Raw genomic sequence first — 25,058 nt, forward strand, 5'->3', positions numbered from 1 at the left:
CGGCGGCAGCAGGGCGGCGGCGGCGGCGCTGGGCCCGGCCCGCGCTCGGGACGCTCGGACCACGGCGGCCTGGGCGGGGGGCGCGGCCCGGCCGACGCTCAGACTCTCAGAGGGCGGCGGCGGCCCCGCATCCCGCCAGGCCCACTTGACCCGGCCCGTCCGCTCGCCCGCCGCTGTGCCGCAGCCGGAACCGCCGCCACTACCCGCCGGACTGCCCCGCCGACAACCGCCGGCAGCCGCGCAGCCCGCCGGGAAGCCGAGGCCCGCCCTCGCCGCCCCTCGTCGCCCCGAACTGCAACCCCCACAAGGCCTCGCGGCGCCGGTGCGTCCGAAGACCCGTAGCGGCACCGAGCACGGCCTGTCGGGAAGCTCGGTTCCCTCCCCCTGGCGCAAGGCATGGTGGGAACTGAAGTCCGTTCAAAGCCTGAGCTCCCGCACGCCAGCGCCCCAACCGTTCCCGGGACCGAGGCTTCCTGCCGCCCCTCCCGCCCGCTGGGCCCCCTCCCCGGGCTTGGCCTCAAGACCCCACGATCCTGCCCGCCGCCCCTCTTACAGGGACGTGGGCTCCCGGAGGGTAGGGCGCCGGGCCAAGGCGGCGCTCATTTGCCTGACAGACTAAACGTGTCCCGGGACTTCAGGGGCTCTGGGCCAGCCTTCTCGCAGCACTTCCTGCGCAGGTGACAGTGGAGCCCCACAGAGCAGGAAAGCCACCCCCAGGTTCCTCCGCGGCCCCATGCGGGTACCAAGTAACCAAGCAGCCCCTGCTGACCCCGGCGAATGCCCTCCTCCCGGCACTGAGGTCTCGGCCGCCAAGGCCCAGTGCCTCCGCACGGCCCGGGTGCTTGCCCTGAGCCGCGCCCGCGTCCCAACGGGACCCAATAAGCACAAGACCACTGTCAGACAGGAACGTTCAGGGCCAGCAGCATCTGCACCTTTATCCACAGGCTGGGCGGCTGGGCCCAAGATACCACCGAATCTCTCTATAAAACCCGGAGGAAACAAGGAGAAAGTGCAAGTCCAGGGAATGGGTCTAAGGTCACGCGGAGAGGTCACTGTTATCAAAACGCTCCTGGTCATACACTTCAGCCACCACCTTGCGGCCAGCAAACCAGCGCCCGTTGAGGGCCTGGATGGCCTTGTGAGTCTCAGAGGCTATGGAAAACTCCACAAAAATCTTGACAATGATCTCTGCATCCTCCTCCTCGCCCTGCTTCTCCTGGTAGATGATGACACGGTTGACAGCACCAAACTTGCCACACTCCTCGGTCACCTCCCCCTCCAGGTCGTCATCGATGTCCTTGGGGTCCACCATGTTGCGCAGAACCATCACTGTGGACTGTGGGGGGGGGGGGCAGCTGAGAGCTGTGGCTGGCTGCACCACCCCGCCCCACCCCGCCCCGCCCCACCGGCCCCGGCTGCCCACCTCCTGCTTGCGGAGGAGCTTCTGCATCACCATGTGGCGGGCGCTGCTGCCAGAGATGCTCATGTGCTCCTGCTCACTCAGCATCTCTGGCCTCTCGGACTCAGGGAACAGCTCCTCCTCCTCCTTCTCTTTCTTGGGCTCCAGGAGACCGAGTGTCGGAGGGCTGGCCAGGATGGGGTTCACCACTCCCACAGAGGGGATGGTGACCGGAATGGGAGGCCGGGCCGGGGTCACACCTGCAGCAAACCCACCAGGTCCAGCAGTCACTCCCCCCGCCTCCACCATTCCCAGGAAGGAGCACAGCACCGCTGAGCATGGCTGAACTGCCCAGGGCACAGGGGACTAAGGAAGCTCATTAAGGGCAGCTGAAGGCATCAAGCCCAGAGGAGGGGGCAGGGGAAGGAGGAAAACCTCGACCCACCCAGGCTCACCTGTGATAACTCCCGGGGCCTGGGCAGCCATGACAGCCTGGGGTAGAGCCCCCAGGGGCTGGGCCAGAGTCAGGGCAGGGGACACCAGTCCAGGTGTGGCTAGAGTACCCAGTACCGCTGCTCCAGCCACTGCTTCCTGCAACCAAGGCCACTGTGCTTAGTCCCCGGTCTGGCCGCCTCCACTCAAGACCAAAGAGCCAGTCCGCACAGGATCGGGGGCCTGGTGCCCACCACCAAGCCCACACAATCCCACCTGCCCTTACCTGAGCCGTAATCTTGGCTGTGGCTGCAGCTGCGGCCACAGCAGCAGCAGGCGGGAGGCCTCCAGGTGTGGCAGGTGTAAGCAGGGGCATAGGGGGGGTGACAGCCTTGCCCACCCGCAAGTACTGGCCACCCAGGTCAAAAAGGTTCATGGAAGACACGGCATCCTGGGACGACTGGGCCTTCTCATATTCTGCAGAGCAGGAGTGGCAGTGAGCGCCGGCCACGGTGTCGGGTGGGCTTCACCGCCACCCCGCCTCCCCAAGCTCACCGATGAAGCCATAGCCCTTGTGCTTGCCAGTCGTGGGGTCCCGAGCCAGTGTGCAAGATTTGATCTTGCCGAAGGCCTCAAACACACTCTTGATGTCGTCGTCCGAGAGGTCCTGGTGCACAGAAGCCACGTAGATGCGGTTGAAGGCTCGCGCCTCCTCGGCCAGCTGGTCTATGATGGGCTGGGCCTGCCCTATGTTGCTGGGTCTGCCCACCTGGGGGAGAGGCAGGGATGAAGAGTGCCCAGTCAGCCTAGGCCGGGTCGCTGCAGGCTCCTGGAGGGGCTGCTCTGCATCTCGGGGGGACTGAACACCGCACACTCGTGCCACGTGCTGACCCCGAGGTCCACCCCCGGCCTCACCTTGATGTTCCTGCCTCCCAGCATCACGGAGTTCATCTGCTCCAAGGCCAGCTGGGCGGCCTCTGGGACCTCGTACTCCACAAATGCAAAGCCCTGGACGCAGGAACACGCTGTTAGGCCTGGAGAGCCCGGGGGTGGGGCGAGGCAGGGAAGATGGAACCTCACCTTGTGCTTCATGGTGACAGAGTCCCAGGACATGTCAATGCTCTTGATGGGTCCAAAGGGGGCAAAGGCCTGGCGAATGGTGTCCTCCCCCAGCTCGTAGTAGATGGAGCCCACGTAGACTCGGCACATGATGGCTAGTGCCCGCTGTCGCTGAGCTGCCATCTGGAGCAGGACACAAGGGGAGAGAGAGCCACTGGCTTGTGAGGGGGTGGTGGGAGGCTGGGCAGCCCATTCCCCTCCTGGCCCACCCACCCAGCTCCGCTTGGGGAGGGCTCCCCACACGGCAGCGTGGTACAGGCTCAGCCCCTGCAGTCAGGGTGGTGGGGGTCGGCAGGACCCCACCCCCAGGAAGGAAAGGCAGGCCTGGAGGCAGGAAACGAACGCACCCCGGCCCACCCAGGTCCCGGGCAGACTGACAGCGAAGCTGACAGGTGGTCGCAAGGCAGGGCCGCAAGCCCTCCAGTTTGGGGCCGGGCACCCAGGTGGGCTGAGAGGTCCTCCCAGGGTCCTGGCCGTGCACTCCGACAGAGAGGGAAGGGGGAGCCGCCAGGCTGCAGGGACCCACTGGTGTGGAGGCGAGAGAGGGGACAGAAGACAGGGCAGCTACCGCCCAGAAGAGACCCCGGGGAGGAGGGGAGGAGCCCAGACAGGGGCTCCCTGGAGAGAAGACGAACAGCAGCCGCTCGCGCAGGGCCCCAGAGCCTGAACCCTCACAAAAAAGGGCTGCTACTCCCCGGGAACATCAAGAGGTGGCAGAGCCGCCAAAAGGAGAAGCCCCTGGGCTCTGCTTGGGCAGACACACCGCCTCTACGCTGGGGCGAGCATGGCAGTTGTGCCAAGGGACCTCCCCATTCCCTCAAGGAGACAGTTCCCACCCTGCCACCTCACATATGACATGCCTGGTAGGGAGGGTCCTAGAGCCACACGCCATGGGCCACTGGGAGGAGCTGGGCCCAGGGAGGAGACCACAGGCCCAGGGCAGGCAAAGGAGACGGGGCCCTGGCTCTAGCCCCTCAACAGGGGAGCCCCACACCCTCACGAGGTTCCCCATAACCAGAGGCCAGCTTCTTTTAGATACATCAATTGGCCTAGAACAGGCCGGGCCCCCCGTCCCTCAAAAAGGGGCCTACAAATAAGGTCCACATCTCCCCCAGACCAGAATTCCCCCCCACAAATGGGACTCCCCTCCTCAAAACTATACTCTCAACAAACAGGCCTCAGGCTCCCTGCTGAGACCAAGGACCCCCCCCAAAAGTACAATTATGTCCCCTCTCGCACCAGGCGCCCCAGACATAAAACCAGCTGCCCCTCAGGTCAAAGTTTTCCAAGATAGGAGCTCGTCTCCTCTTCAGTGGGGGCTCCCCAGCAGCAGGTGTGCCAAAGGCCCTCTCCCTGACCTGCCCCCACAGACAGACGCTTCCTAGAGAGGACACAGGGACCGTCTGGTCCTCGAGGTCAGGACTACGTCTCCCCTGAGAGCGGCACACCCAGGGACAACCCCCAGAGAAGGCCACGTTTCCCCCTCGGACTCCCCAGAGGGGCCTGGCCTCCTCCTCAGCCTGCCTCTGGGGGATGGAGGGGCTTCTCCTTCCCAGACTCCTGCTGATAGCAGCCAGGGCTGTGGCCGCCGCCTCTGCCTGTCCCCTGTCCCCTCTGGCCGCCGCCTCTGCCTGTCCCCTGGCCGCGTGGCCTCCGCCCCTTGCTGACAGCCAGGCCCGAGGCCCAGTCCTCGTGCTTCCCTCTCTCATTTGCTTGGGTCCCCCCAGCCCCCCACCCCATCCATCCGTCCTCCCTCCAGGGTTTGATGGGGCCATGAGTTAAGACCCTTCTCTCCTCGGGGGCCTGACCCCAAGCCAGGAGCCCGAGCAGCCTGGAGACCGGCGGAGCTGGAGGCCCGGCGGTGCACCCCGTGTGTGCAGGCGGCATGGGTGCAGGCGGGCCTGGCGTGGGCAGCTACCCTCCTGGCCGGCTGCCCTCCGCAGTTACCTGGCCGGTTAGTTTTAAGGCGGGCCCTCAGAGCAGATGTAGGCCTCCCCAGGGGCGGTCCCGGGGTGGGTGCCCCCCACACCACTGGCCCCGCCACGCCTGGCGCTCTGTTGCGCTTGTCCCGAGCTGGCGGGCAGGGCCGGCTACGGGGAGCAAGGTCCCCAGCACGCGGGCCGCACTGCCCCCCTCTAGCCCTGACTAAGGACATGAGCCCCGGAAGAAGTGAGCATGTCTATTGACCGATTGCAAAGGTGAGAGAGGATCTCCAAAGCCCATTGTCACTGCTGCCATCTGAAAGACAGTAAAGACAGAGTTCAGTCTGTTGGAGCCGAGCAGTCTCCGCTCTCGTCACACCTCACGCAGACAGCGGCAAGGCCCGGAGTCCCCGCCCTGCCAGGAGGCCCGCCTGCCTTCCCACACTGCCGGCCAAGAGGCCAGCTGCCGGCACCTGCCCAGGGGGGCCTCAGAGCCCCAGGTGCCCCGCCCCGCAGCCTGGCTGGCGGGGCAGAAGGAAGGGGGAAGGAGGAGAAGGAGGAGAAGGAGGAGGGGGAGGAGGAGGAGGGAGGGGGAGGGAAGGGGGAGGGGAGGAACGGATGGAGCACAGTGAAGAGCCAGGGCATCTCCTGGCAGCGTGAACATCTGAGGGGGAGGGGGGCAGGGGGCGGGGGGGGGGGGGGCTCGAGGCCCAGGCACCTGTCAGCCTCACCCTGTCCTCTTCCCCAGAGCCGAGGCAGCCTTTGGCCACAGGCCTAGAGCAGGGCCCCGTGGAGGCGTCCCCAGCCTGTCCTCTCAGTCCTGGGCCCCAAGCCGAGGACTGAACTCCCTGCAGGGGGGCCCGACTGCTCTTATCCGAGGCCATGGGGGTGGGGAGGAACATTCCTAGGGGCTGCAACACCAGCCATGCCGCCTGGGGGCACACGGGCTCAGGGCCACAGTCTGAAGTCCAAGAAGAGGAGCCGATTCGGGAGGGGCGGTGGGGCGCAGAGGAGGGTTGGGGGGGGCGTGGGTCAGGCTGGGCCACTCGTGCCCCAGGGAGGAACCCGGGCGTCCCAAGGAGTCCTTGAGAAACCGAGCAGCACGACACCTTGCGGGGACAGCCGCAGGCACAAGAGGAGGAAGAGAAGGCAGAGGAGGCGGTGGAGGGGCGGGGAGGGCAGCTCACCTGCAGGTTGGTGAGCTGCTGCTGCTGGTGGGCGATGGTCTGCTTCACCAGCACGCTCTTGATGCTCTGCTCCATGGCGTACTTCTTGGCCTGCGAGAGAAGGTGTTGAGGAGCACTGGGGGGTCTGGCCTGCGGGGAGATGGGCCTTCCCCCGCCAGCGGCTTCCCCCTGCCGCAGCGCCCCGGGCAGGACACACGCTCTCACCTTCTGGAGGGCCTCTTGCTGCTCAGGCGTCAGGGGAGGCAGTCCCAGCTTTGCGGCTGTGCTCTGCCCGTTCTCCATCTTGATGGAGTCTGTCCCCTGGTGATGGGGAGCAGGGAAGGCATTAAGGACAAGTTCAAGACCTCCCTCACACGGCCCCAGGAGCCCACCCCACCTCCTTCCCCGACAACCGCACGTGGCCTGCAGCTCAGCCCGCTCCCAGGGGCAGACACGTCCTCACACAGACTGTCTCCCACCTAGCCTGGACGTGGGTCTGCCCACCTGACACCCCTATGCCTGTCCCAGGCCGGTCTCCTCCAGGATCCACCGGGAGGACACACACCGAGGCAGACAGACACCTTGGGGGCCCTTGGCCAACCCAGAGCAGCTGCAGGACCCAGGCTTGCAGGAGTCACCCAGACAGGTACAAGTAGTGAGAGGGCCCAGCCCTCGTGGCATGCCTGACCCCAGAACCCCCATCCCATGCTGCACAAGAGAGCCAGCCTCAGCTGTCCTCTAAGACAAGGGGAGGGGGCCAGGGCTCGCTGGAGGTCCTGGGACTCCTCACTCCCGGACCGCCTGGCACCCACACTTCCTCATGGCCCCAGCCACGGCCACAGACTCGGCTTCCCTGCTCGGGACGAGATCCAGGGGCCACTCAAAGAGCAAGTATGGGCAAGGGCTCCCTCCCAGCACAGCTCCAGGCGGTAACCCATCCCTGCACACTGTGCACACCGCCCGGAGAGTCCGGAGTTGTTCTCCCAGGCCACGGCAGCCCCAAGGAGGGCTCCAACCCACCTCCACCAAACTCCTCCCTGGGCTGTGCATAGGCACCCTGGCAAGAGAGGCCAGAAGCAGGCCAGCCACAGGGGGACAGAAGTGGACACCCACCAGCACCCTAGGCGAGCACAGGGAGGAGGAGACGCTTTGGTGGCGGTGGCGGTGTCCCAGCCTGCTGCAGACCACAGTGGATGCTACTAGGACTGTTTACATGCCCTCTACCAAAACTCATTTCTAAGCTGTTTGCAGGGGGAAGAAAACAGTTGTGTAAGCTGGAAGAGAAGCACGGCCACCAGACCCAGAAGAGCACGTGTGTCGGGAGTTAGAACACACCTGCCTATCCACCAGTTACTGGGTGGCCAGCAAGCGCTCCAGAGCGGGTATCTGCAGCACCCAGCATGAAGCCTCGGGAGGGACAGCAGAGAAGAGAGGCAGGTCGCCAGCACAGGAGTGACGAGCAAGGACAGAGGTACAAAGGGGGCAGGAAGGGGCTGGATGACCCAAACCCCAAGAACCACCATCCTGACCAGCTGGAGTGTGGGGTTTCCAGCACAGGGTCAAAGGGCAGGAAGCCCTGGAAGCCCCTCCCCTGGCGACCCAGTCTGGCCCCTGCGAGGCTGTCCTTCCCGCTGGCTCCAAGCCCAGTTCTCCTTAGTGCGAGAGAGGCCCGAGAGCCTGGGGCTATGACTCCAGAGCAGGCTGTCACCATGGTAACCAATGCTACCCCCTTTCAGCCCCTTAGAAACTTTTCAATCTCCTCTTTGTCTTGATAAACAAAAAGCCCTTCTACCAGCCAATGGCTGGCTAGACAGCCAGCCAGGGTCGGGGAGGGCTGGCTAGAGGGGCCCACCAGCTTCAGCCCCCGTAACTTCCTAGGGTCCAGGCTGCGTGCCATGGCCCTCCCCCCAGCGTGCTGGGGGCCCAGCCGAACAGCCCCCCAACACTCTGGACGCAGGCGCTGCCGTGGAGAAGCGTGAAGAACCTTCTTACCCGGCTCCCCCTCCCACACTCCCACCAGCTCTGCGACCAGAACTGGCCAAGATCTCCCACGCCTACCCTGAAGCCCTGCCCCGAGGCCGCCAGACTTGGACTTTGACTTACACACGGTTCTGCTTTCACGTTTTACTTAAGTCAGAGATCTGAAGTGAAACTGTATCTCTGGCTCTTAGCAATACCCTGCACGTTCGGGAACAACACGTTTGCCCTTCTGTATGACACCGACGTGAAGGGCTCCCACCGGCTGAGGTTCACACCCCACCTGACCACAGCCACCATCTGCCTGGTGTCTGAAGACACATGAGGCTTCAACCCACCACAGAAGCAGGGAGGACGCCAAGTAGAGGCAGGGAGGAGGAGGCTACAGCCAGGCTGGAGGCTGGGTGGCGAGCGAGAGGGCAGGACAGAGAAGAGTCCCTCGGGCTCCTCCCGCCCCACCCCCTGCCAGGTCTCTCTGGGCCCAGGGACACGAAGGCAGGCAGGCAGGCAGGCGGGCGGGCGGGCGGGCGGGCAGGCGGGCCTGAGGGCGAGGATGCTTAAGGTCAGTACCTGTGAAGGTTTCCATTTGTCTCCCGCTGCCACCACTGCCGCCGCCGCCGCCGCCGCCACCGCCGCCGGCTCGGACCCCCCTCCTTGCTGGCCATTGACCTGCTGCAGGCAGGAAGGAGATGATGTGACGGACGTCCACAAGACCCAGCCACCCAGGCCCTCTCTCGTCTTTCCTGGTTAAGAGCTGAGCTCCGCACGGACCAGGAAGGGAGGCCGGCAGGGGCCCAGGAAGGAGCCAGCTGTGACATGGCCCCTGGACACTCCTGACACTGCCTCCCTGCACCTCACCCTGCCCACTCCTCCAGCACACCTGCAGCTGCCCAGAGCCCAGCACAAGGGGCTGGCCTGGCAGAAACCAGAGCAAATCTGTGGCAGCCCCGAGCTGGCAACGAGTCCCCAGAAAGAGACAGGGTAGAGAGCTGAGCTATGCTTCTGCCCCAGCCCAACAGAAGGCAGGAGTGGGTCGAGAGCTGCCCTCTTGCCACACAGCTGAGGTCCTAAAGATCACTTCCTTTCCTACTGGTAGGCTGGGCCAGGCCAGGCAGGACAAGATGATAAGGAGCGCAGATGGCCGTCTCCCTCCTGAGGCAGACAGAGGCACCTCTTCAGCACCCTGTCCACATGCCTGGGCCAGCCCACAGCTCAGCGTCAGCCCCAATGCCTTCAACAGTCTCTGGCCAAAAAGCCCCTGGGGCAGGTCCCAGGCCCCTCCTGAAGACAGCTCCGAGGAGGGCTGCCCTCTGAGTGGCAGGGCCGGGCAGGGTGTCTGCATGTATAAGCCTCCCTCCCCCAGCAAACTGTCCAGGGCTGTCTAACTCGGGGCAGATGAGAGCTTGGCCATGCCTAGAGGGGCCGAGAAGCACTGCCATGCAGAGCCAGCCCAATGGAAGGAGAAGCTGCCGACCCGGCTTAGAAGGGTGGCAGGCCAAGGGCAGGAGGTGGGCAACGCCACAGGGGAGAGGGTCTTAGTGGAGGCGCCCTGAGACTTCCCCACCTTCTCAGATGCCACACAGCAGGAACCCGCTCCCAGATCAAGGACGAGACCCACAGGTATCTTGAACACAGGCAACAGCCATGCCCACCCTCAAGCGTCCGTGCACAAACAAAGCCAACGGCTGGGCCAACGTGGCCAGAGCATGTCTCAGGAGTTCCAGCCTCAAAGGAGAGACAGCAGCACAAACCTGACTGCACTGGAGACGTGGCCAGCGGGCACAGAAGCTGTGGCCGACCCAGCCTTGCTGCCTCCCTGGAACCCCTCTGAACTCGGCACCACTGCTGCTTAGAAACTGTGCCCCAGAGACAGACAAAGGAAAGGGGGGACCTGCTGACACAGGTCCCACCCAGTGGGCACATGGCATCTGGGGACAGGGTTAGAGTCTGGCTTTGCCCCAAGTTCCCTGGCAGCCCCCAGAACACACCCAGAGCAGAGGCTGCCTCTTAAGACCCGCAGCAAGAGATCACTTCAGGTCTGGGGATCCGATCCAACCTTTAGACCCCTGTGAACAGAGTCAGCTTGAGGGCACACTTATAAACCACTCCCCCAAATTACTGTAACAGCCAACAAAGGAACCAGGACAGTGCTGAGATCAGAACCCAGCTCAGAAGAGACTTCCCAGGAAAATTCAGTTCACCAAAACTCTAGGAAGGACATCCTACCTCCTACCTATTCATGGCAGAAACAAAGTTTCCAGTCCCACTGAGCCTAGGGTTCTGTTCTAAGCAGATGCTAAGAGAGCTTAAAGGAAACTGTCATTTATCATTACAGCTAGCCCTATGCTGTCATCCTCTGGCAATGAATGAAGCATGCCCTGCAGTCACAAAGCCCCCCACCCCGCCCCCCACCAGGCAGCAGTGCCTTGAGGGGTGCGAATCCCCCTCTGGCACGTGTGTGTGTGTGTGTGTGTGTGTGTGGGTGTATGGTGGGGTGGGGTGCAGTGCTGCCCCATGATTCTGGGCCCCAAACCCCAGCACTGTCAATGATCAACAGCCCAGGGCAAAAGGATTATTTCTACTAGAAGAAAAGGAAAGTTACGTAATTACTTAACATCTCCAGGCTTCAGGCCCATCAGGCCTGTCTCCTGGGGCCGGCAGGAAGATTCAGTGAGTGGCTCCACACAAAGTGCTTAAGGCAATCCATGTGCACGTGGCAAGCAATCCATAGGTTTCAAGGGTTATTAGTACTATCACAGCACCCAGAGTCAAGTGGCCACAGCAGGGCCACTGCAGGACACTGCCTTCCTTCCGTTCAGTCCCCTTGACACGGTGCCATGCTGTCCACTGCATGGCCAGGCTCTGTGCAGGGCACTGCAGATGCAGCAAAACAAGACAAGAGGCATGGCAACCAGCACCTACGTGAGATCATTTCTGTAGTTAACAAGTGCTAAGAAGAACATCAAGCACAGGGTGGGAAGAGCGGGACTACGGGGCACGCTGGGCCCCAGCACGCAGGGAAGGCCTCTCTGGGAACTGACATGCAGGCTGGGACCCACAGAAAGAGCAAAAAAGCAACTGTGCCCCTGGGGAGGGGGGAGGGTCCCAGTGCTCCTGCCAGATGGAACCCAAGGATGATGGTCCCAAGTGGGAGTGAGTCCAAGTGTCAGAGGAAGGGGCTATGGCCCGTTTCTGCAGCCGCCAGGTGGAAGGCACACCCACGTCAGAAGAGGCGCTTCTGTATCTTCCTGGGTCCTTCCTCAAGAGATCACGTGCCATTCCACTCCACCTCCCACAAGAGCTGAAGCCACAGCTTTGGACAGCAAACCAGCACTGCTCAGCATGCATGGACCGGAAGACAGAGACCAAGCTCTCAATATGCCCCAAAAGGACTGCAGGGAAACAGGTAACCCTTCTAGAAACCTATCCATTCAAAAGGTAGGAAAAGGAATGTGTTGGACCACAAGCTGGACTTCACTTCCACAAGCTGATGAGGGAAGCCTGGGCCTCTACAGTTTACATACACCTATTAGCATACACGTATTAACCTCTTGAAAGGAGTCAGACGGTCAGTGAAGACCCTTATTGAAAACCCCAGCTTACAGGGTTTAGACTCAGTGCCCCTATCCACCTCTACTATGACACCACGTGTGTCTGGCCCTGTGCCACAGCAGAGCTCAGTCCCCCTGAGCAAGGCTGAGGCATGGTGTTGACGCAGGTCTGTGGACGCCTGGGGACGTGACTCTCACTGGCCTCTCCTGCTCCTACACCTTCCCAGTTTTGGTGGCCTCCAAGCCTCCACCTTCACCTCTTTTCTAACGTCTCTCTCACAAAGGTAGTTGCTCTCGTGGCTTCAACAGGAAGCGGCTCATGGCAGAAAGAAGACAGTGAAGTTAGCTAGGCCTGACAGTCACACACTGGGCCCCCCTCATAGCCTGGGGCCTCTCTCTCACTGGGGGTCAGTTTCTTCCCCAGTGCAACAGGTTCGGCCCCCTCTCTGGGCATCAGCCCCCAGCTGAGAGCATGGCCAAGGCAGTCTAAGTACACCCCCTGACCCTGAGATATCTCCCCTATCAGTCCAGCCTCCATCTACCTGCAAATGCTGCCTTCTTAGACACACCTCACCACATCAGTCTGAGTACAGGTCGGGGGAGAGTGGCAGGTAAAGAAAGGGATGTACCGTGTGAAGGGTCCCAGAGGGGAGTCAGTCGCACAAGCCTGAGAGGAAGAAGAGTGAAAGGAGATTTCACCACGGAAGTGCTGTGTGAGGAGGGGTTGTCCATCTATGCTAACTGCTCCATGTGGCTGAAGGATGAGACCACTAAGCAGGGCAGGAGGGGTTCCTTCCTCTATGTGCCCGCACCCCCCTAGCACTTCACGCACCCTGGGTGGGAACTGGTCTCCAGTGCCCACCAGACCCCGGAAAAGGGCAAGACTGCCTCTGGTTCCCCACTGTTCCCTCAAGTCCTCGCACAGCGCTTGGGACAATGTGATCGCTCAGGAAACATGCAATGAGAGACCACGTCTTCCCTTCCTGAGTGGGGCTAGCAGGACGGAGTCCCTGTTGGCTGGAAACCTCTTCCCCGCTGAGCATCAGCGAAGAGCAAATTCACAGCTGTGTACGCAAGAAGCCAAGGCCTCCCTCCTCACCAGGCCCGATCGCTTCCTACAGACCCCCGCACGCCCAATGGCCCCTTTCACACTAGCGGGAGGAGAAACGCCACGGTTCCCAGGAGCCCCGCCTTCAAGTCGGGGACACAGGCGCACCCCGTCGACAGAAGGGGACGACCGCCGCCGGGGCCCGACCGGCCTCACCGCGAAGGGACCCGGCTCGGGGCGCGGCACGGCCCCCACCTGCGCCCCGGGTCCCCACCGTGCCAGGCCCTCCCGCGCCGGCCCCCGGAAGCTGCAATCTGCGGGCCGGAAGCTGCGGCCGCAGGCCGGCCCCCGCCTCGCGCCCGCCCCGCCCCCGCCTCGCGCGACCAAAGGACGCGGGAGCTCGCGCGGGGCCCCGGAGCGATCGCCACATCCCCAGGGGACCCTCGGCGCCCTGGCCGGGCCGACAACCCGCTCCCGCCATCTGAGCGGCGGCCCGCGGTCACGGGGTGCTCACTTACTAGAGCTATGGTCGCCGTCGCCATCTTGCGCCCGTCGCGGCCGCCGCGCGCGCGCCGCACGCTTCGGCTCCTCCCGCGGTCTCGCGCGATCTGGGTGCCGGCGGAGAAACTCTCAAGAGGACGGAATTCTCGCGATTAAGGCCTTTTCCCCACCCCCGGCGACGTGGAAGGAAAAAGGAGCGCGCTTCCGGTGAGGGGAGAAACAGTTAACGCTCCGGGAGGGGCGGGTAGAAGGGGCGGGGCCAGGGGGTGTCGGGGGCGCGCGCGCTGCCGCCCGGCCTCCGCTCGCCGCCAGCCCCGCCCTCCGCCGGCCTCCGTGCGTCCCAGTCCCACCCCTCGCTTCGTCCCGTGCCGCCCTCCGGCCTCTGCTCGGTTTTCTGCCTGCTTTGCAGGAAAACCCGAGGCAGGTCACAGACGGCCCGGTCCTCTCCAGGGCTGCGGTTAAAAGCAGTGACAAAGAATCGCTGTATTTCGGACTCAGATTTCGAGATGCATCTTTGCATCATAATATCTCCGAATGCGCCTACCAATGCATGGTGTGCTGTCACCTAATGGCCACATTTTCTCTTTCCTACTGATCCATAAAACAGTGCATCTTTCGCACTGATGGCGTCGTAGAGTCACTGACATACAGTCGGTAGAAGTGCAACCCAAGAGACAGGCTTCTGAACCAATCCCGTGGGAAGGGTATGCACTCAGAGTCTCCTTAGTTCTGAACTGTTTTTTAAAGGCTCCAGGTGTCCATCCCTGGTGTTGAACTGCCCTGGACGTTTGCTGCATGCCCACCCAGTCCCAAGACCCTCACTCATGAGGCTTAGGCCCTGAAGTTGTCAGCTTAGCAACTTCAGCCTGCCTGAGGCAGCAAGGTGTCTTCCCCAACTAGGCAGGTCTCTTCTCCATCCTGGGAGAGTTTGACATGAAATACAGACACCCCTGGTTAAACCCAACAATATTTGCCTCATCTCCCTTCCCTCTAAAATGATAGGAAAAGGATTTTTATAAAGGAAGCAACCCATGAAGACAAAGGGGTGGAATGTTGTGGAGCTGAAGAAAGGTGGACAACGGCAGCTGCTTTCGCATCTTGGAGGTCGGGGTCCAGGAGATCGTTCACGCAAGTGCGACTGTGAAAAGGAAGAGACTCCAGGGCTCAGCCCCTACCGGCAGTGGCTGGGAGGTGAGCTCCAGCAGAGGCGCTCTCGGTTGGGTTGGCCATCGGGGGCAGGGTCCTGTTCTGAAAGTGGGGGAATATGTGAGATTCCCGCCTTTCTGCCACCTCCACCCCTGGCTCTGAGTCCGGCCCCAAGCATGTGGCACCCACAATCCTCAGAGAGAAGAGCTCATCTCTGCAGTAGCTCCCAACACAGAAGAAAAGCCTGGCAGTTGGGAGGTGGTCAGGAGAATGGCCTGGCTCGATCCTTGATCTCAAAGCTCACCAGGCAATAGGCCCCAGCCACTAAGATTAAATGCAACTGGGCGACCCAGGATCACCAGACAGCTGAGGGAGAGGAAAAAACAAAAAAGCAAAAGGAAAAGGGACTCAGAAGGAACACAGCCAATAAAGCAAGCAGAAGAAGGAGGAAAAAAGGAAAGCTAAAACCGTATCCTCAGAGATATTAGAGAGGCTGTTGCGTCTGAAAACATGAACAAGAGGCTGGAAAGAAAGAACATTCAGCAAACGAGAAAGAGCACTTATAAATGGAAAGCATGAGAGGAAAACGAACAGTTAAACAGAAAGGTTGAAAGATAAAGCTGTAATTTTCCAGAATGTATGACAACAAAACCATATAGCTGGAAAGCAGACAATGGAGCCATTGTCACACTTGTCGGCGCTCCCCAGTGCTAGAGCTGGCCGGGCGCCTTAGAGGCCTCCACAACAGAGGGGGTGGATAAAGGGGGGGATCGGCTGGGACTTGCCACCTCCATTGTGGGGGGCAAAAGCACCACCCCCTGCTGGCAGCTTCCCCTGTGAAAATCTGGCATTGCTGCTTTCAGAGTGCTTGTGTGCTGGGCACTGTTCTCGTTACTTTTCACAGTTAACTTGTGCGATCTCACAACCACCCCATGAAGTGTGGACCATTATTATTCCCCATCTTTACTGGTGAGAGAGTGGAGTCACAGACCACTGTCACACAGCAGGAAGCAGCAGAATGGCTCCAGAGCCTATGCCCTTAACCAGCACATACTGCACCTGTCAAAAAACAAGTCCAACATCTAAGTAAGCATTCCAGAAAAGGAGAGGGGGAGAAATCACCACAAAAGCAAAGAAAGCTTCCTAGAACTGAAGGGTTGGGATCTCTGGACAATAGATGAAAGAGGTCATAAACAACAAGGTCCAGGGACTTCCCTGGTGGCACAGTGGGTAAGGCTCTGCGCTCCCAATGCAGGGGGCCCAGGTTCGATCCCTGGTCAGGGAGCTAGAGCCCGCATGCATGCTGCAACTAAGAGTTCGCATGCCACAAGTAAGGAGCCCTCGAGCTGCAGCTAACACTGGGTGCAACCAAATAAATGAATGAATAAATATTTAAAAAACAAAACAACAAGGTCCTACTGTATAGCACAGAGAACTATATTCAATATACTATGATAAACCGTAATGGAAATTGCTGTACAGCAGGAATTAACACAACATTGTAAATCAACTATGCTTCAATTAAAAATTAAAAGAAAGAGCAGGTCCACATCAGGACACGTCGTTGAGAATTTCCAAAGTACTTGGGTAAAGAGAAGAACCAGAGAGAGAGAGAGAATAAATCACAAAGGGTCAGAACTCAGACAGGCATGGGAGTTCTTGGGACTGGAAGAAAATGACAGTCCTGGCAAGAAGTAATCTTCCACCAGCCCAACACTGTCCCTAGCTGCACGAACAAGCAGATGAGAGAGTAGTGAGGGCAAACAGGAACGACTCCGTGACCCTGCACGCATCCTCGCTCAGGATGTTCCTCCTCAAACAGAGGGTGAATGAAGGAAGAAGAAAGCATGGGTTCCAGAGACAAGAGGAGGGAGGTGCTGGTGAAGGCGCAGCCCATGCTGACAGCTGGGTCACAAACCCAAGAACAAGTAGCCTGGGGCAGGGAGTGGGCAGGCTGGGGGCTCCAAGAAAAGATGACGCAGCAGCCAGCTATGCAACAAATCTGAAGACTGAGAGTAGGTTCGCACTTCTGCGGGAGAATCTAGGGAGCAATTAATGAGACGTGTAGAAAACTAAGCCCCCCAAAAGGCAATGATTAACTCCAGGGGAAACAAAAAGTTGTGCAAGAAAGCAAATGTAATCCTAGGACACCTTGTTCTGTGCTGAGACCTGTGGGAATGAAGCGGTAATACTACCCATCACACTGGGATGACGCTGGGTCAGGGGGTTGAGGCCAGTGACCCCCTTCCCCCCAGAGGACATCGGCAGGTGACATGTGATGTTAAAAACCAATAAAAACACAGTAAAAGCATGTGTGCGATTTTGTGAAACATGCATTTTAAATGCCTTAAGAAACAGCTAAGAGAGTTGAATTTGGAAAGGGTCAGGGTTAGAGACAGTATTTATTATTTATTATTGGCCTAAGAAAATTCCACTTTTAAAATAATGTGTATATAACTTCGAAAAGATAAAAGTTAAAATGAAAACATCAACATAGGCATTGAACGAAGCAATGATAGTATTGATCCTTTTGAGTTCAGTTTAATCACTGGTACAATCTGTTATGCATTGGACACTCAAACTGTTTTAAGATGACGCAGAATCAGACAGCATCAGCGTTTCCAACTAGATGTGTAAGTTATTTTCGAATGTAATTTTAAATTGAAAGGTGTGAGAACTTGAATAATTTTGTAAAGAGTATTGGAATGTTTAAGATAACTTGAGATTCACCGTATTGGTGCATTTATTTCATTTGATACATCTTGGTAAGGTGTTTTGGTTTAGGGTTTTGGCTAGGGTGATGTGGTAGGTGGGATAATGACACCCGCCCCCTGCCCCTTGCAAAGATGTCAGTGTCCCAACCCCCAGAACCTGTGAATATTACTTTACTTGGTGAAAGGTATTTTGCACATGTGATTAAGATTAAGGACCTTGAGATGAGGAGATCATCCTGGATTATCCGGGCGGACTCAACCTAGCCACACGAAACCTTCCTGGTGCAGAAAACCAGACACACAGTTTCATGAGACAGACTCCACCCGATGTTGCTGACTTTGAAGACAGAGGATGGGGCCGTGAGCCAATGGAGGTGGCTGCCTCTAGAAGCTAAGAGTGGCCTTCAGTTTACAGCAGGCAAGGAAGTGGGGACCTCGGCCCCATCACTGCGAGGAAATGAATCCCTGCCCTGTGCCCAGCGCCGCACCTGGCACCTGCAGGCCAGCAACCTGAAGGAGCAGGAAATGGGTTCTGCCCTAGAACCTCCAGAAAGACACGCAGTCTTCCTAACACCTTGATTTTAGTCTGGTGGGATCTGTGCCAGACTCCTGAGCTACAGAACTATCTAAGTGTGCTGGTTTAAGCCACTGAGTTCGTGGTAAACCCTGACAGCAGCAACAGAGAACTAACACGGTGGTGAGCTTTTCTTGTTTGACATTTGAAATGCTTAGAAACCTGAATGTGCTCAGTTTATACATGCACTTTAAAATCTTTAAGAGTGATCAACTACATTTGAAAATGAAGGGAGGTGGTCCAAGTGAATGGAGGCTAGGGTTATGGGGGGTAGCGGTGGGGGAGACAGGGAGCTGGGCTGGTAGCCTTAGGACCCAGGAAGGCAGCTGCCTGCCACAGGCGGAGGTAAGAGAGGTAGCAGGAGGAGTGGTGAGCTTGGGAGGAGCACGGAGGGTGCCTGACCCTGACCACTCGAGGCCAGGGAACAAGGACAGAAAATAGCCCTTTGGAGGGTCTGCACTGGCCGGGGGGTGGGGTGTGAGAGCCACATGGAGCTGCAGGGCCGTGGCCCTGCCCAGTGCCCAGCACCACGCCTGACACCTGCAGGTGCTGTACCATGGGCTTAAGGCGGCGATTCCGGTTCCTCGTGTGGCTCTGCGGTAGCAACTTGGAATGGAGCGCTTCCCTGGGCACACATCTGTCCAGGGCCGACCCCCACCCCTCAGCCCCCCAGCACTGTGCCGCGTTTCCCTGCAGGGCAGCCTCTCGTGACCAGACGGCGTCGGGGGTGGAAATGAAGGGTACGGGAGGGATGCTGAGTTGTGGAAGCTGGCCGATGGGGGCATCCTGATCCTAAGGACATGTGGGGCTAACCAGCCCCCCAGCCCCAGCCCTGGCTCCCTCACCCCTGACGGGCCTGCCCCACCACCCTCAGCCCCACTGCAGGGTTGCTGGGAGCTGTGGAAGGGGGAGGTTCCTCACTAGCAGGCACACAGGCAGAGGGGGCCCCTGGTCCCCCACCCAGACGCCGGGGGCCAATGCCGAGCTTCCCCACGGGAGCCACCAGGTCTGGTTCCGGGGAGCTGGGGAGCTGGAGAGCTGGAGCGCTGAGGTGGGATCAAGGTCACGGCTGAGCTCCGCGGTACTTGAGGAAGGTGCTGTCTAGGAAGGCGGCCAGCTTCGGCCGATCGTCCTGCAGGGCAGGAGGGAGGCATGGGCGATGGTGGGGCGCGGCCCACCCTGCGGCCCTCCCAGGCTGGCCGTACCCAGCTGCGCACCTCACCTCGTGGACGAAGCCATAGTGCACCAGCTCGGCGGCCAGGTCCTGGGCACTGTCGGCTGCAGCAGGGGCGTGAGGACCGGGCGTGAGGCCGCAGCGCCGCCCGCCGTGCCCCCCCCAACCCCCCGCCCTGCCACCGCCCAGGGTCCCGCCGGGCGGCCTACTTGGGAGCAGGTCGTAGGTGAGCTGCCGGTGCAGCCTGTCCTCCAGCACCAGGAGCAGAGTGAGCTGGGGAGGCGGGAGGGCAAGGTGGGCTCGGGAGTCGGCCCCGCCCCTCCCGCGCTCCCGCGCCTCTGTGGGTGGCGCCCCCCCCTCACATGCCAGCGCGCCTGGTCCTCGCTTCTCTCCAGGTTACACTGCATCTGGATCACCTGGGGGAAGGGGGAGGCCAAGGTCACCCACGAAGGCTGGAACTCAGCAACTGGGCAGCAAGAGCAGATGCTGTGTCAAAGGGGCCCAGACACAAAGGGGTCGTAAAGACCGGAAATGAGGAGGGTCTCCAAGGGGAGCCTAGGAAGCACATCTCACTGCTAGGAGCCTGGCGAGTTGAGGGAAACTTCCAGAGTAGATATTGAAGCTGGGTACCGAAGGATGAATAGGAGTTTTCACAGGTGAAGAGAACACCTGAAGAAAGAGCGAGCTGTGGGAAGGGGGTGGGGGAGGAGCGAGGTGCGCAGGGATATGACAGCAGAAGCACAGGATGCCAGCAACACCAAGCCTCAGAGTGCCGGGCCAGGGGCGGGGGTGGGGGCGTGCGCTGAGGACCCCCAGCTGTGGCTATCAGAACACGAATTCTGGCTGGAAAGCCGGGGGAAGGCGGCCAGGCTGGGGGCTGGTGCAGCAGGCCAGTGGGGAACAGAGGGGGCCCAGATCAGGGAGGTAACCATGGAGACACACCCAAGGCCAAAGCCAGAGGCTCTGGAGCCCAGTGGGTGTGGACAAGGAAAGGGAGAGGGTGGCCGGGGAGGCCCCTGGCCAGGGGGGAGCCTAGCAGGAGGAGGGGACGGGGGAAACACAGGGCCTGGGGGCCTTGGCAGAAACACCAGGTCACAGATGTCAGCGAATCAGCAAGCCAAGGAGGTGGGATCCGAGAGGCAGCGTGTATGGGACAGGGGCCTGCAGGGGTCTTCCCCTGGAGCCTCTGGGAAAGGGGGTATCCCAGCTTGTACGACTGCCCCCCAAGCCCCACAAAGAGGTCAGCCAGAACCTGGTCTCTCCTGGCAGCCTGGAGGAGAGCCGGGCTGGGGGACTTGAAACCCCTGATACGGGCACCCGTCTGGGCGGTGGGCAGGCCTGTGGAGGCTGGAGTCTCACCTTTCTGGTCTCTGAGTCAAAGGGTTCTGGCGTCGGGGTCTTGGCCTTTGGGACTTCCTCGGGTGGTGGGGCCAGCACACGGGGCAGCCCCAGGGGCCGAGCAGCAGCGAAGTTCATCAGTGGGTAGATCCCATTTCTAGGGACACAGTGCGGGGTGGTGGCAGCTGAGGGCTCAGGCCTGACAGTTACCCACTCCCCAGCCTCACTCCAGCCCTCACCTGACATCCTCCAGGAACTTGTCAAGCTCCAAGCAGGAGACCTCCGAGTACCTGGTATGGGTATGAGGAGAACGTGAGGGTGGCGGTCCTGCGGGGGCGGGGGGGGGGGGGGGGGGGGGGGGGGGGGGGGGGGGGGGGGGGGGGGGGGGGGGGGTGGCCGGGAGGAGAGGGGAGGCCTCTGGGCTGCAGGCTGCTCACCGCCACTGCAACGGGGGCTGGGGCGGCCGGGGGATCTCTGCCAGGACCGTGTGCGGGTCCGTCGCCTTGGTCTTTTCCTCCACCACGTTCTCAGGCATGAGGTCTGCGGGCGGTGGGAGCACACAGGGCAGTGGGCCCTGAAGCACGAGGTCCTGCGGGGCCTCCTTCTGCATCCCGACCCCAGGCCCTGGCCCACCCCCAGGCTGGCCTGCCCCTCACACTGGTGCTGGATGAAGCAGTGAGCGGCCAGGAGCTTCAGCGAGTGCACCTCAAACAGCACACGGTGGAAGAGGAGGCTGTGAGCGGAGGGCCGGCGGGCAGGGTCCCGGGCCAGGCAGGAGAGGATGAACTCCTGGGGTGTGGAGAGGGGGCTGCAGTCGGTGGAGCCCCTCCACTCTGGCCCCACTGTGTGAGGAGAAGCCTCCCAACCCCGTGGGAGCCTTCATGGAGCAACGTGCAGAGAGTAGAGGAATCCCGTTAGCAGCCAGGCCAGGACCTGATTCTTCCAACAGGACAGTCGAGTCTGCCCCCGGGCCCAGAACTGCCCGTGCTCTACTTCCAGCACCCCTCACAAAAATCGTGGCGGGTTGACACTGTCATCCCCAATTCACAGGTGAAGCTGCGCTGCTCAGGGAGGACCCCAGCCCCGCCTCGCAGCCCTGGGGCTGGGCAGAGTGCTGAAAGATCAGCGCAGGCCCTCGAGGCCAGTGCAGCCTAGCCTGAGCCCGCCTACCTACAGCCTGCCCCTCTTCCGGTTGCCTCAGGTCAGGCCTGATTCCGGAGATGACCTTGAAGTGTCCCTGCCCTGCCCCACATCCGTGCCCTCCACTGGCTCTCGGGTCCATCCTGGCTCCACCTCCTCGTCAGTCCTGTCCAGGCCCCGTCACTTCCCTCCCCCATCCCCAGAGGTCACGCGGTGAAGCCAGACAGTCGCCAGACTCTGGCCAGAGAGGCTGTGGCTGCAGCTTCTGTCCGTCCGCAATCCCTTTGCCGGCTCCCCACCCACCTTGCCCCCAACACAGGCTAGGACCACGTTCTTTCTAACTGGTCTCCTGAAGGCTTACAGGCGGGGACGTGGAACCAGGCAGACCTGGATGCAAACACCGGCTCCACCACTCGCTCTAAAGCCTCTCTGAACCTGTTCCTTTATCTATAAAACGGGCATAAAAATTGTGCCCACACGGGAAGTATCTCTCCGGTCTCTCTGTGCTTAGAGTGTGCCCTCAGAGCCTTCACGTCTGCAACTCAACACGCACGCCCAGTAAGGCCCTCCTTGCGGGGGAGGGGGGGGCGGAGGCTCACGCAGCGGACCTGGCCCAGACCTGCTGCACCTCCAGGCCTGCCCGAAGCACCGCACCGGCCCTCCTTGGAACACTGAGAGCCAGCCGGTAGGGGCAGGGCCAGCTGCTTACCCGCATGTTGGGGTCACTCAGAGAATGCCTGGCGCGAGCGATGGCCTCCTCTGTGACCCGGGTGTCCCCGTTGGCCTGGATCTCCAGCACAGCCATCTGGGGGGCAGGGCAAGGTCAGGCATGGGGAAGGGACAGCACAGGTGGGATGGGGGGAGTTAGCTGGGAGGGGCCCAGAGACCACGGGGTTAGTACCTCCAGCGCACACATCCCAAAAGAGAAGATGTCCACGGCAGTGCCATCGGCAACTTCTGAAAGGGGAGAGCAGATCAGGGCAGGTAAGGCGGATGCCGGGGGTGAGGGGGGACCCCCCCAGACTCACCTCCGTACTCTGGCGGGAAGAAGTGCAGGTTCCGAGGTTCCTCCCGCTCAACACGGATGGGGCTTCGAAGATCGTCTGGGAGCGCTGCGGAGAGCGCGCGGGATGAGCAGACCGGACCTCTACCCCACGCTCCGTCCCCCCAGGGTCCCCACGCACCATTGGAGAAGATCCGGTGCCACACTGCGCCGGTCACCGCGGGGAGAAAGCAGGCGTCAACGTGATGGGGCAGTGGGCATCGTCCGCCCCGTTCCAGACAGGTCCCCCAGCCCCGCCCCCCGCCCCCGCCCAGCCCCGCCCCCCGCCCCCGCCCAGCCCCGCTCCGCCAGCACCAGAGCCGATCTTGATGAGGCCGTTGTGCTGTATGAAGATGGTGTCGCTGGTCAGGTTCCCGTGGATGATGGGGGGACTGCAGGCGTGCAGAAAGCTGGGGAGGAGGGGAGAGCAGGGGGAGCTGGGTCAGGGGTGCCAGAGGGGCGGGGGCGCCAGGGGCAGGTGCTCGGGCAAGCCCAGGCCCTCACCTGAGCGCCGACAGGATCTGCGTGCACCAGCGCTTCCAGGCCTGGCGGCGGACGGACTCCGTGGGGTGAGCGCAGGAAAGGCAGCTGGGCCTGAGGTGCCCCGGCCCAACCCCGCTCCTGTGCCCAGGGCCGCCCAGCGCACCCCCGACCCCACCCTGGCCCTGACGCTGACCCAGCCCGCTCCCTGTACCCTGGCGTTCATGGCCTTGTGGTTCTTCTTGGTCTTTTTGAGGAACTGCTTGAGGCTGCCCGATGACACGTACTCCGTGATGAAGATGACCTGCGAGGCGGCAGGCTCACGGGCTCCACCAACGGTGGGTGCCCGCGGCCGCCCCACCCACTGGTGCCCCCCTCCCTGTGGTGTGCCCAGGGCTCACCCGTGCTCGGGCCTCCGAGGCGTCCAGCCAGTACTTGTGCAGCTTGACAATGTTGGGGTGGTCCACCAGCGCCAGCTGCTCAAACATGAGCTGGATCTTCTCCTGGGAAGGGGGGGCGGTCACCACGCTGGGGGGGGGCTGGGCGTTGGGGGTGAGGGCAGCAGGCCTTACCTCGTGGGCCGAAAAGGCCTTCCTGTCAGCGAAGTGCAGCTCGTTCCACACCACCTCCACCCCCTCCTCCGTGTCCATGGCCAGGAAGGTGCTCTGGACGCCGGGCATGTTCCCCTGGTTCACCTGGTGGGGGGGCGGGGGGCACGAGTGAGCTGGTGCGTGGGGGAGGAAAAGGGTGCGGGCTAGGTCTCCGCTCACCTCCCTTCCAGCAGCCCGAGTATGTGAGGCAGGCGCTGGCCTGCTCTGGGGGGAAGCTGAGCACCCAGGAGCAGAAGCTTGGTATCCTGGGGCTGTGCTGAGGGGATCTGGGGCATGTTCCGGGTGTTTTTGAGGCTGGTCCCCAGAGGACTAACAGCTGGTCCCAGAGGCATGGGGAGGTGGTCTCGGGAGGAGACTTAGAGAATCGGGGGTTCCTCACCAGGGCGTGGGCGCCAGGCTAAAGGAGTGCAAGGGCCCGTCAAGAAGGGGGCCGCCTGCGCGACGCTTCGGAGAGGTTTCGGGCCTCTGGCTTCCCGAGAGTCCGCACGGCCCCGCGTGGTCTCAAGGGCCCCTCCGCCGGAGGTGGGCGGCGACCCGCCCCTCCCTGCCGTGCCCACCTGCTCCCGCCGCTTCTGCCAGCGGCCGCACGGGCTCTCTTCCAGGATGTCGCTCTCGTCCTCACTCTCGTCCTCCCGCTCCCGCTCCCGGCCCCGCCTCGGCACCGGCTCCGGGGCCGCCATGGCTCGGCGGGTCCAGGCCGCCGCCCTCCGCGCTATCCGCCGCCCAGCGCCGCCGCCGCTCCCCTCCCGTCCTGGCCCCGCGCCCAGACGCCCAGCTGGGAGCGGAGCCGCCGCCGCCGCCACCACCTCGAGTCCCTACTCGGGCTCCGGGAACTGGGAGGCGCGGGCGCGCGGCCGGCCCGGGGGTGGAGCCCGCCTGCCCCACCGGAGCCGCCTCTCCTGGCCGGAGCCCGAGCGGAGATTCCCCGTAGAAGGCAGAGCCCTTGCGGCGCCCAGCGGAGACCCCACCTGTCCCCCGCCCAGGGGCCCAGCGCGTGGGGACCCACCCCGGCCGAGGCCCCGCCCACTATCCCCGCCCACATCCACGAAGGCCCCGCCTCGCGGACCCCGCCCCGTCAGAGGCCCCGCCCGCCCCGTCTAGGGCCCCGCCCCGAGGCCCCGCCCCTCCCGAGGCCCCCTCCCGGTGGAGCTGCCTGGTCCCAAACAGGCTCCTCCCGGGACTCGCTGCACTCGGCTGCCCCGGCACCAGCTTGAGGCGAGCGGCCCGGGCGCCGGGGTTTCCGTGGCGGCCCGGAGCCGGGTCCGTCGGGGCCTCCCCGGGCGCGCGGAGGCCTGCGCCGACCGGCCCTGCCCAGCTCTGGGAGCCGCTGGTACTTCCTGCACCGGTTCCCCATCACACGCCTGCCACACACATCCTGAAACCCGGCCCAGTCCCCAGGCGCCCACCTTGGGGTGAACCCAGCGTGGAGCGGGCCGGGCGCAGCCCGCTCAGCCCGGGGATCACCGCGAGGGTCTGGGGGAAGGGCAGGAATGCGCGACGGGGAGGCCAGCTCTCCCGGCACGTCCCCCATCCCCTAAGGAACACGTGGGAGGGTCCCCGAAGGAGACAAAACTACGCAAGCAGGTGGACTTTAATTAGTGACCACAGACCTCCCACTGGCCTGCAATTCGGTGTTTCCCTTTCATGTCCACACCCACCTTCCCACATTCCCAGATGGCCCTCTCTCCGCTTTCTGCTGATGGCTTTTCTGGAACAGTGGAGCC

At 62.0% G+C, this 25,058-nt stretch overlaps 2 protein-coding genes across 8 annotated transcripts; both read right to left on the reverse strand.

Moving 5' to 3' along the window:
- Positions 1-906: 906 nt before the first annotated feature.
- On the reverse strand, positions 907-13,363 carry PUF60 (poly(U) binding splicing factor 60). 6 transcript variants are annotated; one of them, XM_027132232.1, is made up of 12 exons: positions 13,133-13,363; positions 8,586-8,687; positions 6,264-6,359; positions 6,060-6,149; positions 5,138-5,188; positions 2,912-3,073; positions 2,747-2,839; positions 2,387-2,600; positions 2,118-2,308; positions 1,855-1,990; positions 1,424-1,659; positions 907-1,336 (listed from the first exon to the last, which is right to left on the reverse strand). In XM_027132232.1, the coding sequence occupies exons 1-12, from the start codon at positions 13,154-13,156 to the stop codon at positions 1,037-1,039; spliced, it is 1,695 nt and encodes a 564-aa protein (XP_026988033.1). In that variant the 5' UTR covers positions 13,157-13,363; the 3' UTR covers positions 907-1,036. The 6 variants fall into 6 exon arrangements, with proteins under 6 accessions (XP_026988033.1, XP_026988035.1, XP_026988038.1 ...); XM_027132234.1 differs by having other exon boundaries at positions 8,586-8,684; positions 13,133-13,264; XM_027132237.1 differs by lacking the exon at positions 8,586-8,687.
- A 5,126-nt stretch (positions 13,364-18,489) lies between these two features.
- NRBP2 (nuclear receptor binding protein 2) lies at positions 18,490-24,310 on the reverse strand. Of its 2 annotated transcripts, none has more exons than XM_027132275.1 (18): positions 23,892-24,309; positions 23,296-23,418; positions 23,125-23,226; positions 22,938-23,027; positions 22,748-22,788; positions 22,559-22,653; positions 22,386-22,409; positions 22,230-22,313; positions 22,103-22,158; positions 21,911-22,006; positions 20,718-20,850; positions 20,499-20,601; positions 20,301-20,351; positions 20,083-20,218; positions 19,086-19,139; positions 18,933-18,996; positions 18,772-18,827; positions 18,490-18,681 (listed from the first exon to the last, which is right to left on the reverse strand). In XM_027132275.1, the coding sequence occupies exons 1-18, from the start codon at positions 24,012-24,014 to the stop codon at positions 18,613-18,615; spliced, it is 1,500 nt and encodes a 499-aa protein (XP_026988076.1). In that variant the 5' UTR covers positions 24,015-24,309; the 3' UTR covers positions 18,490-18,612. The 2 variants fall into 2 exon arrangements, with proteins under 2 accessions (XP_026988076.1, XP_026988077.1); XM_027132276.1 differs by having other exon boundaries at positions 18,535-18,681; positions 18,767-18,827; positions 23,892-24,310.
- Positions 24,311-25,058: the final 748 nt, after the last annotated feature.

Source organism: Aethalodelphis obliquidens, unplaced genomic scaffold, assembly GCF_003676395.1.
Source record: "Aethalodelphis obliquidens isolate GAN/ISIS:26980383/991018 unplaced genomic scaffold, ASM367639v1 scaffold41, whole genome shotgun sequence".
NCBI classification, from domain to species: domain Eukaryota; kingdom Metazoa; phylum Chordata; class Mammalia; order Artiodactyla; family Delphinidae; genus Aethalodelphis; species Aethalodelphis obliquidens.